This window comes from Tachysurus vachellii, chromosome 18, assembly GCF_030014155.1.
Source record: "Tachysurus vachellii isolate PV-2020 chromosome 18, HZAU_Pvac_v1, whole genome shotgun sequence".
Lineage (NCBI taxonomy): Eukaryota > Metazoa > Chordata > Actinopteri > Siluriformes > Bagridae > Tachysurus > Tachysurus vachellii.
This window is the reverse complement of record NC_083477.1, coordinates 5,541,588-5,561,587: the sequence shown is the minus strand read 5'-3', so window position 1 is coordinate 5,561,587 and position 20,000 is coordinate 5,541,588. Positions and strand designations below refer to the sequence as shown.

General features: G+C 39.4%; 1 protein-coding gene across 1 annotated transcript in view; it reads left to right on the top strand.

Annotated features, from left to right (window-relative positions):
- Positions 1-43: 43 nt before the first annotated feature.
- The window catches only part of znf385c (zinc finger protein 385C), a 74,866-nt gene continuing 54,909 nt past the window's right edge, over positions 44-20,000 (top strand). The window contains exons 1-2 of the mRNA XM_060892970.1: positions 44-165; positions 15,796-16,062. Of these exons, the coding sequence (XP_060748953.1) occupies positions 15,798-16,062 (265 nt within the window). The 5' untranslated portion in view covers positions 44-165; positions 15,796-15,797. The remainder of the gene's footprint in view (positions 166-15,795; positions 16,063-20,000) is intronic.

The window sequence follows — 20,000 nt, the reverse complement described above, 5'->3', positions numbered from 1 at the left end:
AGTGTAGCTAACGCTTTCCTCAGAAATTATTTTCTGAGCGATACGCGGGTAAGACGGCAAAACCCTGTGTAGGGTGAATATGTGCATGGTTGAGATGACGATGATGAAGTAGACATCGAGGACATTGAGATTGAGGAAGAACAAGAAACAGTTCTGAGTAATAAGGTGAGTGTGAGCGTTGTAAAGTCCTCACTGGAGGATCAGAGCAAGATCTGGATGAGATGGTACTTTCAATTCTAATTCAATCTTCTTTCAGAAGTGTTTTTCTTTACTCTAAACTTCTTGATCACGCATTTACTCTAATGAAAGTAAAATGCTGAGGGTGAGATATAATGTCTGTACATTGCTTACTATGTGAATGGACCACTTTTTCGAATGCATGAATCTTTAACTGGTATATATACGATACTCCACAGCCTGAAGAGCTGCATTCAAGCTAAACTAAAACTGAATGTTATATTTAGACTTTAGTGGGCGATTTAGAAGTTATTTTTTTCCCCTGTGCTCACAACTTTATTTTCTCTTCAAGCTACATTTGACATTTGCATGGAATTGCCCCGGTCTGTTAATAATGAGAGTTAATGAGCCTTTCAAGGACATGTTCACAGACACACACACACACACACAAACACATACTCTCTGAGCACATCAGTCCTTCTTCGGATCTCCTAACCCGACTCCGAGCCCAGCAGTCGAGGTGTTCGCGTTGCCCTGCGGCTTTTAACAGCCCTGGAGGAGGCAGTGACGTCTGGACCGAGCTGACTCACTTCAGGGTTGTGCAGATAGACACTCTAGATTTTAGCATCCGTCTGCTACTTCTCCTTTTCTCTTTTTCTCTCTCACACGCTATTTTTTGCTCACTTTTTCCTCTCCATATCTGGCCGTACGATTGAGCCACGGCTGTGTGAATCACGGTCAGATTGTGCGGAGAGGAGAGGAGGCAAGGTGAAGGGCGTTAGCTTTAGAAAAAGAGGCGAACCTGCTTTTTATTACGCCGCTGAAGCACTGAAGTGTGTGTGGGTGCTTCTATTAGCTTTTTAAAGAAATGTGCGCTGCTCTTGGTTAACTGTGTGTCAGTGTTGGTGTGTGGGCCGGTCGTATAGAGAAGCCTCTATATATGGGGATGAGAGGTAGAAGGGAGTTTTTCTTTAAACTCTCATTCGTAATTAAATATTTTCTGAAGTCAGACTCGATGAGGGATGAGTGATGTTGCAAAAACATCACACCACGATCCTTGAGACAGGATCCATGTCTAACATATTGCTAGCAAAATGCTAGAATGGCTGATAACACTTCAGGAGAAAGGGTTGAGCAGCTAATACATAAAATAAATAAATAAATAAATAAATAAATAAATAAATAAAAAGATCATACGTTTGAAGTCTGAGATGATACAGTTATGATTACGGGGATGAGAGAGAAGGCATACGCTCTCTCCCCCATCATTCACAGAGACACTAGCTAATCGCTACTACTACTGCTCCTAATACTGCTACTGCTACTACTACTGCTACTGCACCTACTGATACTTGTACTGCTATTATTGCTTTTACTTCTACTATTACGGCTGCTACTATTCCTGCGACTGCTATTATTGCTTCTGCTACTACTGCTCTAACTACTACTACTGCACCTACTACAACTGTTACTGCTATTACTACTGCTACTGCACCTACTACAACTGTTACTGCTATTACTACTGCTACTGCACCTACTACAACTGTTACTGCTATTACTACTACTACTGCACCTACTACAACTGTTACTGCTATTACTACTGCTACTGCACCTACTACAACTGTTACTGCTATTACTACTACTACTGCACCTACTACAACTGTTACTGCTATTACTACTGCTACTGCACCTACTTTGATCCCAGGTCCACCAAGCTGCCACTGTTGCGCCCCTGAGCAAGGCCCTTAAGCCTCAATTGCTCAGCTGTATAAAAAAATGATCTAATGTCAGTCGCTCTGGATTCTGCTACTGCTTCTCCTACTGCACCTACTACTACTGGCGCTACTACTGCTACTATTATTGCTTCTGCTCCTACTAGTACTGCTATTACTGCCTACTGCTGCTACTACAACTACTTTAAACACTTCTCAACCTTTTTGTTCTCTTTCACGATCCTTCACTCTTGATCTCTCTTTTTATGCTCTTTCTCTCACTTGACCTCCTGATCTCCTTTTTGATCACTTTCTTTCTCTGTCTTTTCTCCTCCTTAAATAGCATTAGCATGTCCCATTTACCAGCTCTTTAATTGTCTCTTGCCGCCTGCCTTTGTCCTTGGCACACATTCTTGGCTTCATTTATATGTCACGCATGACTTAAAAGCAATTGCGATTACGTTTGCATGACAGAGGTTAATCTGAAGCCCAGCAGCCCTGATGCTAACGATGTACCGTGACCACTACAGTTATTAGTAAGGCTGTGTACTGAAAAAAAAAAAGCACAATCATTTAAAAACCTGTAAAAAAAAAAAAACTGGTCCTTGTGTTAGGGTCACCATATTAGATGGTGTCTAATAGTTTTGAGCATTACTATAGTAAATACATTAGCACTATATTTTATATAATGCAATCACTATCTATATCGGTATACAGATTTAAACCAGAAGTGGGCGTGGCCTAATGCAGAAAGTGTCTCAATCACTTCCACAGCTTTAGCTCCTTCATTCGAGTTCATTATGGATCTCATTCAGATCAAAACATCCCAATAGATCAATAGATCTCAAATCAGGGAGCTAAAGATTATAATACTGGAGTTGATTGACTTCAGATTTTGGGTTTGCTGGAATCTTCTACAAGGCTGGGACAAAGGGACTGCTGAGACTCCTGCGGGTCAAAATGGTAATTTAAATCCTATGTTTTTTCAGCCTACATTTTAAGTTCAAGAATGTCAAAAACTAGTGGAAGTTATTTTTAAAAGTAATTAAATTATTACTATTTTTGGAGACTCCAGAAGACATATGCGTACCCAGCGTGTGGGTGATACCGAGCAGCACCTCTATAAATAAATTATTTTGGGTCAGTTTGTGTAGAATTATGGTGTATTTAAGGCAGACTACTAAAGTAAACCACTCACAGTAGACCACAGAAACCATGAACAGTCTTTCTCTTATTCGAAGCTGTATGTGTATCTGTTTAGAACACATTAGCTGTTCAGTAACGCGTCTGTTTTGCCATTTTAATCAACCACAGCATGATACACAAAGCTCCCCAGGCTACACAACACTACACAATGCCTTAAAGAGCAAACTGCAACCTAATAACAGTGAATCCATCTCTGACAGGAAAAAGCAAAGATTTCTGACCACATGAGAAATGGCTCTCTCTGGATGTCCACAGAGATGCTGTAATTTCCTCGTCACTGATGCGCCACAGGCAAAACAACACAACAGGAGCATTTCAGACATTAACTCTTCTTTCTTTTGCAAGCTTTTTTTTTGTTACAGTGAACAAGTGTATGAGGATCTGGTGTGTTTCAACTGGAGTGATCATTCTGAAAGGTTTTCTGTCAGAATTTAAGTTTGGGAAAGATGTCTGGAAGACATGACTAGAGACAAGTTCACGGTGGCAAGAGGAGTGCACTCTGAAGCTGAGTGAGGTAATAGGTTGAAATGTATAGACACCGTCTTGTCTACAGGACGGAACGATGCTGTTTATAGGGCGGGTTTTGTTGATCGTTCTGTTCAATTCTATTTGTATCGTGCTTTCAACTATGGACAGTGTCTCAAATCAGCTTTACAGGAATATAAAAATTTAGAATAAGAATGACAAAGGTTTAAAAATGAAATTTATATTTATCACTAATGAGAAAGCCAAAGGCGGCAAGGAAAAACTCCCTGTGACGATATGAAGAAGAAACCTTCAGAGGAACCAGACTCGGAAGCGAACCTCATCTTCATCTGTGTGACACTCTCAGGCTCCAGAGAGTGAGGTTATAAATCCTTTACTATTTACAACTGTATCGAGCAAGTGTAACTGTTTAAGCAGTGCATTCGAATACAGATGAATACACTTTCATGTGTAGCTTCAATGAAAGCCATCTACTTTCTCAATTAGTATTTCTGCTGGATCAACTTCTTTCTCGCTCACGCTCTCGATCTGTTTCTTTTTCTTTCTCTGATGGTTTTGACATTTTTTCTTTTTGAAAGCTACATACAGAGAGACAACTAATTCCCAAACCCTTTGAGGCTAGGCATCGTTTGTAATGTAAATGTATACCATTATTTTATTGTTATGTATTGGAACCATCAAGCTGTTTGTCTGACCTATGCCCTTATCCAGAGCAACTTTCACTTTATTTTATTTTATACAACTGAGCAATTGAAGGTTAAGAGCCTTACGCAGGGCCCCATCAGAGGCAGCGTAGTGGACCTTGGATTTGAACTCACAACCATCTGCTCAGTAGTCCAATACCTTAACACCTGGAACACTGACTGCAGACCAGAAGAGTGGAGCTTATTATAACAGAAAAGAGGAACTAAATCTGGAAGGTACACAGAGGTGTGATGGTTAGGTGTGTGCAAATATCTTAAGTAACAGGAAGTTTATAAAGTGTGGAAATAAATAGTAAATCAGTAACAAGGCAGTGTTTTGTTCAGTAAATCAGTGCCGTAGAGCGGGATTGTGGGAAGCATGCATGAACAAGCAGTACTCTTCCCTACGGTAAGGTCAGGCAGACACCAGGCCCTGTTGTTCCCGGAGGAACACATGGAGGTCGTCTGGTGTTTGACCGCTTTGCCTGACAAAATGACCAGAATGCACATGCAGTAATATCCAGTGTTATTCCATATAGCACAGTTTAGTTTAGACCGTTCCATATAAGTATTGAGAGATGATAAATGAATTTTATGTTTAGTTTATAGTGAATGATGTATCTTCACATCTTATCCAAAACATAAGCTTTTCCTCAGCGTTGTGTTCATTCAAATCTCTTTAGAAACTGCTTTACATGTGTAGTACGTTTATTCGTATTTCAGTCATCTGTTTAAAAGGTCACATGACCCAGTTTGCACACCGTCTCAGAGATGGTATATTTGTTGCAGGAAATGAAGTTTAAATATCACACCTGTAATGTTTAATCAGCTCAGTAAAAATGCTGTGGACATCATGTTTTTGTGGTGTAGTAGCTCTGCTTATTACACATGCTAAGGCTTTGTTTGTGTGTGAGTGTGTGTGTGTGTGTGTGTGTGTGTGAGAGAGAGAGATTGTGTGTGATAGTGTGTGAGAGTGTGTGTGAGCAAGTGAGTGTGTGTGTTTGTGTGTGTGTGAGCAAGTGAGTGTGTGTGTTTGTGTGTGTGAGCGAGTGTGTGTTTGTGTGTGTGAGCAAGTGTGTCTGTGTGTGTGTGTGTGTGAGAAGTCAGTGTGTGTGTGAGCAAGTGAGTGTGTGTGTTTGTGTGTGTGAGCGAGTGTGTGTTTGTGTGTGTGTGAGCAAGTGTGTCTGTGTGTGTGTGAGAAGTCAGTGTGTGTGAGCAAGTGAGTGTGTGTGTTTGTGTGTGTGTGTGTGAGCGAGTGTGGGTTTGTGTGTGTGTGAGCAAGTGTGTGTGTGAGAAGTCAGTGTGTGTGTGTGTGTGTGTGTGTGTGTGTGTGAGTTGGTGAGCCCAGGAGAGACTTATAAATTGCTCTGCTTTACATTCCCACATCAGTATTTGAATAAAACATAACGTTGCCCATAACTCTGTCTTGTTCTTCAGCCCACTCTCACGTAACCTTTTATACTTTTATATCAACCTTATTGTTCTGAACACAGTTACAATTTCAGCAGTAGTGTATATCATTTTATCTGCTTATATAAGTGCTTGTGGTGATAAAAGAGGAATGTGTAGGATAAATGTATTGTGAAGAGTGAGTGAGGGAGTCCTGTGTGTAAAATCGCTTTAAAAATATTCAGGTATATGTGGAAGGTTTATATCTGTATATATATATGTGTGTGTGTGTGTGTGTGTGTGTGTGTGTGTGTGTGTGTGTGTGTGTGTGTGATTGAACAGTAGGGAAAAAAGGATAAATAAACAGTTATGTATTTTGAGCTCTTGAATAGTGTATTATTTCTCTCTGTAGACTACAATATAAAAAATGAATAGGAGAAATTACTGAATTCTTGCGAAGAAAATCCTTTCTACACGAACCTGTCCGAATCCTTTCCCCTTCACTGCCTCCACTCTCTCGTGGCGTAGGTGTGCTTGTGTCACAGTGTGAGGCTACATTCACATTCCATGCTCTGGAGGTCGGCTGACAGCTCATCATCTGTTCACGATCAGGTCAAGGTTCTGTTTTTGCTCCTGTTAAAGGTTTCTTAGTCGCTGACGGATGATAACGGCGACAGCGACAGCGGTGTGCACACGTGCAGCAAATGTACCCAATCTCACAGCTCTCATCTTTGTTGAATCTCAGAGTTTGACCTTGACCTATCTGTCATGCACACACACTCTGTAATAAAGACAGAGACCTCTGCTGGGAGATTTTTTTGCAGCCGTGGGAAATGTAAATGCCACTGAGCAAATTTATTTGAAAGGGTTATATAGCTACACATGTCTCACTATGCTCACACGTACAGTACATCTGTATTCACACCAGCTTTTTACTCACTTTTTTAGGTTGAACAAGCATGGCGGTGGAGTTACTGTAGTGTGAAAGAAGGTATAAAAGAGGGAAAGAAAGTTTATAACAGGAGCGAGAGGTTTAACAGGGTCCTCTGTGTTAAGCAGAGCTGACTCAATCGGGCAGTTGGAAAGTTTCATGCAAAAATAAGGCAGGATTTTTAATGTGGAAGTATCTAACGACATTGCACTCACTCTCTCTTTCACACACACACACACACACACACACACATACACACACATACACACGCACACTGTGTCTTTTATTTAAAGCTGTGTGTTGACATAGCAGGGTCAATTTATGGGGTGGAGAAAACTATGTGATGCACACACTTAACCCTCTGTATTTAAGTGCGGGGTGTGTGTCTGTGTTTATGTGTTGCGTTTCATCACAAGTGTTCTTCTATGAAAGCGCCTTCACAATGAATCATTACTCGCCATTAAACTCTCTAAAGTTGTTGTCAAGAAAATTTATTTTAGTATTGAAAGCGTCTGCACAAGGATTTAGGGTGCTTTCAAGCCCTGCACTTTGGTTTCTCTCACTCTCGAAACAATTTGTAATCTGATTGGTCAGAAGGTGTTTAAAAAAGTACACGATGTCACACTCATTAGATACAAAAATAGATACTTATTGGTGACCAAAAAAAAATAGATAGACACAGTATAGATACCACTCTGTGTGTGTGTATGTGTGTGTGTGTGAGAGAGAGTAAGCATGTGTTTGAACATGTACAGTAAGTTTGTGTGTGTGTGAGTGTGTTTGTGTGTGAGTGTGTTTGTCATGTGTGTATCTGTGTGTGTTTGTGTGTGAGAGTGAGTGAGTGTGTGTGTTTGTGAGCAAATGTGTGAGTGTCTGTGTGTGTGTGTGTGTGTGTGTGAGCAAGCGTGAGCAAGTGTGTGTGAGTGTGTGTGTATGAATGTGTGTGTGCACCTGACAGCCTATTATGACAGCCAACAATCTTGTTGGTTCTATGTTCTGAAACTGCTCACAATGTGGACAACAAATCCTGAAATGTCTGCAAATTCAGATTTGTGTGTGTTCATCTTTGTCTAATAGTGACAATAATTTTTCAATCAAAATTCCTGAGTGACAGTGTTTTCCTGTATGACTGTTTATCTGTTTTCTGTAATTCTCCGGAAAGCAGTGTCCCCAAAAGCAGTAGATGTGTCATATGTCCCTATTTTCCTACTGTACGGGTAGGTGTGTGTTTGTGTGTGTGTTTTCATTCTGCACACAAGCTATACTTACGTGTGTGTGTGTGTGTGTGTGTGTGTGTGTGTTTGTGAGTGACCATGCGAGTGCATATGATATTGTGAGTGTGTGTATGTGTGTTTGTGTGTGACCATGCGAGTGCATATGATATTGTGAGTATGTGTGTGAGAGTGTGTGTGGGTCCATGTGTGTGTGTAAGTCCGTGTGAGTTCGTGTGTGTGTGTATGTGTGAGTGTGTGTGTGCGTGTGAGCATGCGAGTGAATATGATGTGTGTGTGTGTGTGTGTGTGTGTGTGTGTGTGTGTGTGTGGGAGAGATCTGGCAGGTGTTCTACAGTTATGAGTGACAGTGTAATCTGGTGAGATTAAGGCTAAAGAAAGTACAAATGTGATGGAAATTGTATTCACTTACACACTAAGCTCTCAGTATTAGTTTAACCCATTTACCCTCGTCTACATCTCAGAAATACACGCAATCCTAGATCACAGAGACTCTCGGATCGTGATGATGGACAGAACGAGATACCGAGAACACAACACAGAGAGGAACTGTTATCTTTAGGAGTGTGTTAGAAGTGTACATTATGGCAGAACTATTTCAGATGTTTAGTTGTGGAGCCCTGGTGAAATGACATCATTTGTATTTTTTTTAAAGAACACACAACCTCTGCAGTAAAAAAAAAAAAAAAAACATTTAATGTTTTGGAAAAGCCCTGTATTTTTAGTCACTGTCAGTCATCATAAGAAGACACTGGATCCAAACCCATTCCTGTCAGAAACGATAAGCTTGTGTTGTCAAACTAAAAAATATCATATGATTGCATTTGTCACACTATTATTGTACACTTCTTCATTGGAAAAGGAAAACAACCCACCCACTCATTCTGCTCTGATGAGAGGCGTTAAACAATACCTCCAGTCAGAAAAAAAACTTTGACTGAAAGAGAAGGTTAAAAATGTTTTTCTGCCACATGGGAACCATTCACAGTTTATTTCAATAACACTGCATTGACTTCATTTTGAATTGAGTTTGATGCATTAAAAAAATGTGTGAACTAAAAGGCTGGAAATGTTAGATAGGAAAATAATAAATTAATGTCTTGCATTTCAATTCAAATCATTATTATTATTGAATTTTGAAATAAAAATGAATAAAAGAAATGCAAATGCAATGTACAGAAAAGCGTCCAGTTCATGCAAAGGTTTGTGCAGCCTTCCACTGGTAATGTCTCTAAACTTAATAAACTCTTAACTTGTTTCTCAATTGGATTACTGTGCATTGTTGGACATTATTGAGGTCAGAAATGAAAAATTTGAGAGAATAATAAATTCTCAATTTCTTCTGACAATCGACGGCCATGATCTCTTCTAGGATGCTGACTGGGGATCTGAAAATGAAAAGGAAGGGGATTAAAAGAAAGCTTTAAGTAAGCTATAAGTCATGACATATGATCTGAGAGACACAGGAATGGTGACTTGCTGTTATACTGTGCAGCACTGCTAGTACATACAGTATATGATCCGCATAGAGGAGTCATCAGAAGGAATCCTTACCTGTGACCTCTTAGCAAATGTGAACTTCTATGTAAGCCAAAGGAATATTATAAACAAATGCCCTGGACTAGTGAAGTAAAAAAATTAATAAATGGAGCATTAAAGAAACAGGGTGTTTAACATATTATTTATTGCACTCATTATAATATTCATTCATTCACTCATTGCGTCATTGGGCATCAAGGCAGGATACACCCTGGACAGAGTGCCAATCCATCACAGGGCACACACACACTCTCATTCACTCACGCAATCACGCACTATGGGGAGAACATGCAAACTCCACACACACAAGGTGGAGGCGGGAATCGAACCCCCAACCCTGGAGGTGTGAGGCAAACGTGCTAACGTAAACTAAGCCACCGTGCCCCCTCATTATAATATATATATATTTTTTTTTATTTATTTTTGGTAGAAGTTTACACAGGGAATTGGTGAAATGCAGGACATGATCAGATTATTTTAAAATGTGTAATTGAACATGTTGAAATTTTGGAAGGAGTCTCCACTGAGCATTAAACCTGTCAATGGAATAATTTCCTAAATTAAAGGCTTCGAGAATGAATATTCTAATGGAAAACCTGGCATTACTAATCTGGTGGAAATTCAGTTATGAGACAAATAAACACGAGGAGTGACAACTGGGGTAAGAACAAAAAAAAAAGGCTTTTAATGGTGTTAATTTCTGTTGCAACAAGCTCTAAATTTCGAGAAGCCGCACTAAAAAGGCACACGGTATTTTATAATACTTCCAAAACAATAGTCACATGGATGAAAATAAATATCTCTTCTGATTAGCTCACAAAATTCTCCAACAGTCAGCAGACAGATGCGTCGAAACCTTTCTTACGAACTCGCCTTACAGTATCTTGCGATTAGAAGTAAGAAGAAAATTAGAAGAAATTTTCACAGTTAGTTTATTCTCTAAAATAACACACGAACACCCATAAGGTTAAACATGAATTTTCCACTAAACTAATTCATAGATACAATGCAAACTATATGTAACACAGTGTTCAGGTTTGTCTACAACATGCTAACAAGTCAGTGAAGCTACAGTAGTTCATGTATGTTGGTGCATTGCATTTACTTGTAACAGTCCAAGGTAAAGCAATAGAACTAGAAAGAATAGAATAGAATAGAACTTCAACTAGCACTTCTTTCATTATCTTTTGCATTTAAAAAAAAAAAACAAACAAAAAAAAAAACACACCTTTGACACTTTCATTGTAACTTTGAACAAATGTTTTAAACTCATGGTATCTTAAGTATGTAACTTAGTGATCCAGCATTAATGTATCCAATGTTAGAGATTTAAGCACTTATGTACGTCGCTCTGGATAAGGGCGTCTGCCAAATGCTGTAAATGTAAATGTAAATGTAGAAAAATGAGTTCCACAACTTGACGCCACCCACTACACTAATTCAGTCAGGACCACTTGAGTCAGAATAAAGACAATGCTTTGACATAATTATATTTTTGATTTGCAAGCTTATAAAATTTACATTTGGCGGTATGGCTCTGTTCTGAATTCCCCATCCTTTCCATGAGCTCCATGAAAGCTAGTCAGGGAACAGCAGTAGCTTCGTGGGGGGACAATCTCCCATTTAACTGGGAAAGCAGCAAGACAAAATCCACCATTTAGAACAGTGCCTGCATCAGTGACAACAGAATGAGACTGATTAAGTTAAACACAAAGTTTCAAGGAGGAGCTACAGTAGGGGAGGAGGTGGGTTGCAGCAATGCAGAGGAAACAGCCAAGCAGACAGACTGAAAAAAGCATTTAAATAGGGCGCCCTGTTTGAAAGGGACCAATAGCGCGCTTAGGAATCAGATCAGCTGATGGGCGGGGTTAGAAAATTGACATCAGCTGATAGCCGAGCTTGACTATGTGGCCTGCCTGAACTGACGCTGAACGCTATATAAATGGTACATGATGTTAAAATATCTTGAGTTTGATATCATATTGTTGTCTTATTGTCCAGCTGTATGGTCTGATCAATATTTGTAATCATTATCTATTAAAATGTAAAAAGTCAGTGTAAACTTGTGAACATTATACATTGATTCACATTAATAGCCAGTGTGAGGACGTGTAAAAGCAATCACAGTGAAGTTCTCTACTACAGCCTTGTTCTAGTTCACAGGAATCCAAATCCTCTCAAATCCCCTCACTTAATGGAATTGGTATCTCTCTCTCTCTCTCTCTCTCTCTCACACACTCTCTCCCTCTCTCTCTCTCTCTCACTCTCTCTCTCTCTCTCTCTCTCTCTCTCTCTCTCTCTCTCTCTCTCTCTCTCTCACACATGCTAAAAAGGGATAACTATGGAATCCCAAACGTGCCTCATGACTCTGGGAACGTGTCCCCATGACTGCCGCGACCTTTACTTCTTTACTTCGCCCAGCTCTGTTTGAAGTTTGAATCACTTTAACCATAAAAGCTGATTCTATGAAATCTGATTCATCTCTCACAGATTGTCATTATGTGGGATATAGAAATGTAGAAAACGTTCTTTTTTCCCCTATTCTCAGTACAGTACTAATATTAGAGCTCTGAGTATAGGCTGATCCAGTTCTGAGAAATGTTCTTGGTGTGGCTGCAACAATGACCAAATGGTTAGTCTGGATTTTTTTTCAGCGCTGATTTGTGATTCGTGTGTCATCACGAATTTTAGATCATGACCTCTTTATGAAAACTACTCATGCCAGCAGGGTCACAGAAGCAGTGTTTATACTCTATTCACTATTTATAATACCTACTGCACACTGTGCATAAGTCATCCACTGTCCTGTATATATCACCCCAATAGATGTATATCTTTTTATTGTATATTTGATTTATTGTAAATATACCACTATACCACTATGCCACTATGCACGTCTGGTTAGATGCCAACTGCATTTCGCTGGTTTTGTACATGTGCTTTAAACAATGACAATAAAGTTGCATCTAATCTAATCTAATCTAATCTAATCTAATGAGTGGTGTATGTACTGTATATCGAGCTGGGAATCTGAGGAACAGCTGAGTAAACAGCTGAATTGCTCCCTGTTCTGCTCACCCCGGTGGAAGAATTGTTAAATGCCTGTGTAATAAGGGACTTCCTGTGTTTTCTGCAGTGTGATGTGATTGGTTAATGGAACACCACAAGAGTTCAAGTGGTACTTCTTCTAGCTGACAAGGTGAGCCGGGTTACATCGGGCTGTGTTCATGACTGTAATTCATTAAAGGTCACATCACCTCAGTCCATCCCAGGAGTCGTCCAGGATCAAAACGGCAAAAGAAAAAATAATGACAAAAAGAAAGAAATAAGGAAATTTATGGCATTTGGCAGACATGTGAGTGAGGGTGCTCAGACTTTCAGGATAATCTGGTGGAGTAAAAAAAGCAATATTTACTTATTTACAATTAAGCACAGCGGAAGATGAACACATTAAATATTGGTATTGAATTGTCGTTGTTCTTTTGGCTTTTCCCTGTTGAGGGTCACCACAACAGATCAACTGGTCTGCATATTTGATTTGGAGCAGGTTTTACGACGGATGCCCTTTACACACTTTACACACTTTACATACACGAGATCACAGACGGACACCATTGGCTAGTGTCGCTGTGACTGATGTGGAAATAAAGTATGCCATCCTTCCCACCCAACTGCCAAGTGTGTGTGTGTGTGTGTGTGTGTGTACGTGTGTGTTTACGTGTGTGTACGTGTGTTAGTTGTTGTGAGTTGTCAGATGACTTATTCCTGTCTATTATGGCCACTAATCTGCCCGCTAATGAATGTTTTGAAATGATCTGTAATTGTAATTGTAATTAATATCTGATTGTTCAGTGTAAAATAACTTTTAGCAGGGATTTGTTGCTTGGCGTTGCCTTGGTTTTATGATCATTGCTTTCAGTAAAAGCATCATTACATGCTAGGATGGTGAAAAAACAAACGCTTGCTTTGTTCCACTGCTTCTAATTGTAAAAACACTTGAGAGTAAAAAGATTTCTTGTCTCTTATAATTATTTTAGATGAAGGCAGTGAGGAGAGTCGCTACGTTATTTAGTTTTTTTAGCATTATCTACACATTTAAGCAGATTAGACATACTGTAGCTTTCTATGTTTGATCTGTAATCTCGCGTACATCAGTAAGTACTTTTGGATGTATATAATATTAAAACATCTTAATGTATACGGACGCTGAACAAACACGACCACAGAGAACCGTTTGTTATGGATCGAACTGGCAAAACTATCAAACAGTTAGCAGCTGTTTAAATTAAATTTCCTCTCATCCTGACCGACTTGAGACAAACATGCAGATCCAGAGCAAATATTTCCAACCTAATTTATCAATCCAGCAGCTTTTATCAAACAGATCAGAGCGTTAACATCAGTTGAGTCATTCCGCTCTCAGCTCTCGATTTTAAGCTGTGGCTAAAACCTGGCCAGTCTAGAGATTATCATCTTCTCACTCCATGGATTGATTGCTCACACACTTCATGAAGTAAATAGTTTGAGAAACATCAGTGGTGCAGTTATTCTGGCTAAAATCAAGAGCATCATTCCCACTACCCTCATACAGAAATAGACACGGATTTGTCCTGCTTCAGCATGCTTTTCGCCAGTATGTGAATTCGCTGTTTATGAGAATCAGATTGATGTGAAATGAAAAAACATTCAAAAAAAGAATGTCTTTATATTTGAGTTTTGACTTTGAGATCTGATCAGATGTTGCACATTTTAAACTCCCGACTGTACAGTATAATTTTTTGTATATGTTTTCTGGGTACTAACCCAGTCATGTTCAAAATAAAAGGAAGAATAAATTTCATTTATTTGTTACAGCTGAGGAAAAAAATTATGGCCAGGGTTGCCAGATCTGTATAACAAAAGCTTGCAATTAGACAAGTAATGATACAGACAGACAGACAGACAGATAGACAGACAGATAGATAGATAGATGTAGAAAGATACTGAATAATTTCTTCACACACAATATATGCACCTGGCAACACTGCTTTTTATACGCAGACCAACACAATATTTATACCTGGATTTAGGAGGTGGACGGATTCATGCTCAAAACCACAAATTCCCCAGTGTTTAATACAGCTTCTGAAATATTAGAGCATTTCTCTGTACTTTCTGGGGTTAAGGTTGCGTTCGACCCAGAAGTGTCTTAGATCATTTAATAAGGACTCACTTTATGTTGACACACTTTAACACAGCTTCTTGACAGCCTGTCAGTCGTCTGTGGGACATCAGTAAAACTAAATGGAAGACCATTAACATTTATACTAGGCCCTCGAGGTGTGACGTTGTCTCAAATGTTCAGCTTTACTGTTTACTGTGTGTGTGTGTGTGTGTGTGTGTGTGTGTGTGTGTGTGTGTGTGTGTGTGCGCTCTATATGGGACACTTTCAGCAGCATACCACTGTGCAGATTGATGGGAGCTCATGAGGTGTGAGTGGGCACAGTGGGGAGAGGAGAGGAATATTTGCCCTCAGCAGCAGATGGAGAATGCAGATTTTTCTGTTTTCTGTAACCTTTTATAGAGATTGAGTCCTCAGCGCTGTAGTTATTATCATGACGTACTTCTTTTAGTTTCCATTCCTTAATTAATAAGCAATATATTGGCTTTCACTGTCAAAATGACACTGTTTAAAAGTTTTCCACAAGATCGCAATGAGCACAGACTCTCTGTTCTGGAGCTCAAGCAAAACCCAGTGCATATACACACCTGTATCAGTTTTAATTTAAGGTGTAATGTCTGATTTATAAATGAGACCCATGAGATTTTAGTGTGTAAATATCTTCCGTAGTATTTTATGTAAATGTTGTTGGAAAGGGCCGCACCCTGAGCCGTCGAGAGCTGCCACACGTGTACACATGTACGATTGTGTGCAGTGGTTTTAATAGATTTTTTCCTTGTTTTGAGAGTGGCGAAAGTGTGGCATGTAGACACAGAATGTGAAATGTTGTGGTGTGTGTGTGTGTGTGTGTGTGAGAGTGTGTGTGAGAGTGTGTGTGAAAGGGGTGCCTGAGAGAGAGTGAGCGAGAGAGAGAGAGAGAGAGAGAGAGAGAGAGAGAGAGAAGCATAATTGTAAATGAATATAAATATATAACCAATACGTTTTTTCCTCCAGACAAACCAAAACAACACTGAGGTACAAACTGTTTACTTTCACGCTGATGTTCTAATTGATGGACACACGCATGCATGTGCACACACAAATAACACTGGCTGTGGTGAAGTCTGGCTCCACCTAGTGGCTATCAGAACTGTGTGTGTATGTGTTTGTGTGTCTTTGTGTGTTTGTGTGTGTGCGTGCGTGCGTGTGCGTGTGTGTGTGTAGTATTTGTGGATTTAAAAATGTAAACTTACTCTCTCTCTTTGTCATGTATGTGTTTGTGTGTCACCATGTACCTCAGGGATGAAGCATTTCTACAGCACTGTTGATGAACTTGGAGCTTTGACTGAAGTAACCGGATTCGACACCGTACCTTCCGAGGAGGCCGATTTTACGAGACACAAAGCCCCGCCCCTAAACGCACGTCTGAAGTCGGACCGTAAACACAGATCGTACACGGTTTGCGAAGTCTGTAACATTCAGCTGAACTCGGCCGCACAGGCACAGATACACTACAACGGCAAAACTCACCAGAAGAGACTGAGACACATGAAGAGCGGAAACACAGGTAGGACGAACATGCGTTTGAGTTTGTGTTGGGATTTTAAAGCGAGTGTGTCTTAACTTTATATAAGTTAAAGCTTCATATTGTAGACTTTAATAGCTGTGTCGGTGCCGTACACAAAGCATTTTTTACATGAAGCGTTAAATCTCTGTACAGCAGAAAGCACTAGTTTCGTGTTGCACCTCAGTCTTCTCCTGTTCTTGTCCTGATTAGCAGCTAGAAAACTAGTCAATCCAGCTCCTGCGTTAGAGACACAAATTCAGAGCAGGAGACAGTTTTTGAGTTTATTCTTTTTGCTTCTTCATGAGTTCAAATCAATTCTTACATAATGCTAAACTTTGCATCCCAAAAATATCAATGTCAGTATCTTATTACCGACTGAACACAGTTTACTTTTCTTCCCTAAAGCCGAAATTACACATTTGCGTCTGTCATGTTGTGTCCGTGTCCCACTCCACAGTGGTGGTTAATATGAAGCTCATATGACTGTAGACACTTGAAAAAAAAAACTTTTTTCTGTTTTTATCTGTTCTACTCATTCTACTCAACTTTATTCATAAAAAGTTCCAAAACGTACAAAGAAATTATTATTTTCACCCAAATGTTTCTTTCTTCATTTCTGCTCTCTGAGACTCCTCATGTTCTTCTTCATAAACATCTAAAATTTGAGGATGTTTAAGTTGAACCATTAAAATTCTGTGTAAGGTTCTGTGTCCTGACTCATTTTATATCAGACTCGCTGTGATCAAATCATTCATTTGTTTCTATTGAATGAAAGAATTAAAAACACTTGACCAATGAAAAGCAAATAATAAACCACACAATCTAAACAACTCACTACAACAAAACATGAAATATACAACACAGAGCAGCACATTGTGTAACAGTCAGTTTGTGTGTCAATCACATAAAGGTGTAATTAGTGAATTAGTGAACAGGTTGAACACTGAGAAAAGTCCCACATTCAGGAGCGCTGCCTGGGCCAAGAGGACAAGCTGATCAGATTCCAGTAGCTTTAATGATAAATTCTACTTTAAATTCGCACTAAATGGTGTCTGGAGCCTATAATATAATTAATAATAAATAATAATTTTTGCACTCCCTCTTTAGAGTCAATAACTTTCACAATACTTGTCCCCTGAATTTGTTTATATTATTAAACAAGCATCTCATATGCATCTATCCATGTCAGAAAAGCAGGTGTCTTCAAGAATAAAACCAGGCCCAAATACAGGGATGACTAAAACACGGATTATTAACAAAACGGGAAACAAACAAGGAAAAGGAACAACAAAAACCAAAGGGAAAAGACCAAGACACTGCGAAGCAAAACGCAACGCAGAGGAAATAAGTAAACACGGTAATAAACAGTCAACTGAAACAGAAACAACATTCTGCACCAACACCCCCTAATGTTCCAGCAAAGTCCTGACAATCAATCAATCTATCTATCTATCTATCTATCTATCTATCTATCTATCTATCTATCTATCTATCTATCTATCTATCTATCTGTCTGTCTGTCTGTCTGTCTGTCTGTCTGCCTGCCTACTGTATCTATCTATCTATCTATCTATCTATCTATCCACCCCCCCCCCCCACACACACACACACACACACATTTAATATCCTGACTCATAACAGAGCAGGTTTTTCTTTCTCCACATTATTTCCCATCACACTAATAGTTACCTTTTCAATAAATGTTTCTTCATATATTTCTGAGGTTTTGTTCGTTTCTAACAGGAGACCGTTTGACTTTTTGACTTAATTTGTAAGTCAGCTGATCTTACAGGGGTTGTGACCTCAGAATTAGGAAACATTTCTTGTTTCTTAAAAACCTTTTCCTCTTTCATTGTTCTAAAGCAGTAACGGTTAACAGTTAATATCACATGCTTCAATGTTTGTCCTGACAAACTTCACACGTGGTCCTGTGGTCATGTTAACACTGAGTACAAATATAAAGACATGTAAGGGAATATTAAACTCATACAATATACCAGTAGATACATGCACTATTCCTGCCTGCCCACAAGCTTACAAATGGCCGGGTTACTTTATATTCTAACACTTACAGTCTTAGACACACACACACACACACACACACACACACACACACACACACAGCCAGACCCACTTCAGGTGCAAGCTATCATACGAATGGACCATAATTACATAGCAACGGAACATGCTCACCACGGAAACGCTTGGCATGGAGACGCCCCCTCAGAAACCAGACTACTGACTAGCTGTTAAAGAGGATGTGTTCTCTCGCTCTCTCGCTCTCTCTCTCTCTCTCTCTCTCTCTCTCTCTCTCTCTCTCTCTCTCTCTTTCGCTTTCTCTCTCGCTCTCATCCACCCAAGGACACAAAAGATCATTGATTAGCCCTTTTGGCTGCTGTAAGACATCATGATTGGAGTTAAATTAAAGTAGGCAGCCCTTCCCCAAGAGTAAACAGCAGTGCACCAAGCTTTAATACTATAGGATACACACACACACACACACACACACACACACACACACATATCTTTGCTCTTTGTTTCTCCTTGTCTCTCTCCTTTGTAAGGCTTCCAATTTTGTAGCACTTGTTCAAGTCTAACTCCGCTAACACACACACACACACACACACACACACACACACACACACACACACTCACACACACACTCACAGCTGCCCTAAATAATCATTCCTGTGAGACGTTTAGACATACAATAGTAACAGAATTTGAAACCAGACATCTCTTTAATACAGAATCTCGTCTGTCTGTTATAAAGACACGGATCCAAATGATTCGTTGTGACTCCAAATCTTTAATATTAAAGGAGTCAACACTAGTTTCAAATAAAATGAAGCTGGCCAGGAGACTCCTGTAATTGGTGTCAGCCTTCCATGTTGTTTTAATTCTAGCAGTCGATTGACCGTCGCTTATTTCAAGGCTCTGAGCTTTTTTGTTGAATTGTGTTCGTTGTTTAATCTGTAGTGTGTTAAGCTTTTCACTGAACAGAGCTTTCCTTATGCTAAAGAACATTATACAGGTCGGGTTTTTTTTTTTTGGTGATATGATATTACTCATCTTCTACTCATCTTACATGTAAAAAAAAAAATAGAAAACAGCATAATAATCCATTCTAAAGTGCAGATTTGCTTTCAGAATAACAAAACAAAACACCGGCTTTAGGACAGAGCAGTGACTGAGGATGGGATGCATGAATGTTAAAAGGCATTTTTAAATTGCGCATTCATGCAATTATCCATTCAGCCAATCAGGTGCGAGCAGCACAGTGCATAAAATCATGCAGATCCTGGTCAAGAGTTTCAGTTACTGTTCACATCAAACCACAGACTGGAGAAACGTGTGATTGCAGTAACAGTCACTGCGGCTGCTTGTTGGTGTGTGTGTGTGTGTGTGTATGATGCTGTAGAGGAATTTTTACACACAGATCTCTCTAGTTTATACAGAAGGATAAAAAAAGGCAGGAAGGAACTCTTTACAAATTTTAACTGTGGTGAGCAGAAAAACATCTCAGAATACTAAAAACAGTGAAGTATAAAGGCTTCAGTTTTCAGAAGAAAACCAGATCAACATCTACTCCGTTAACCAGGAACACTGAGGCTACACTAGGCACAGACTCAACCAAGCTGGACTGGTGATGATTGGAAAAAAACATCACCTGGTCCTTATCAGGTTTTGGTGATCCTGTGTCCAGTGTCGCCTCAGACACTCTGTTTATATAGACGTTTGTGTGTGTGTGTGTGTGTGTGTGTATAGGTGCTGTGATGGATTTAATCTACTGTCTCTCTATGACATGGATATATATGGATTTATTTAAATTGTAAATATTCTTAATATATGATTATAAGAGATAAAGAGGTGTGTGTGTGTGTGTGTGTGTGTGTGTGTTTCTCTATCTGCTTTGCATTCAATTCAAGGGAAAATCA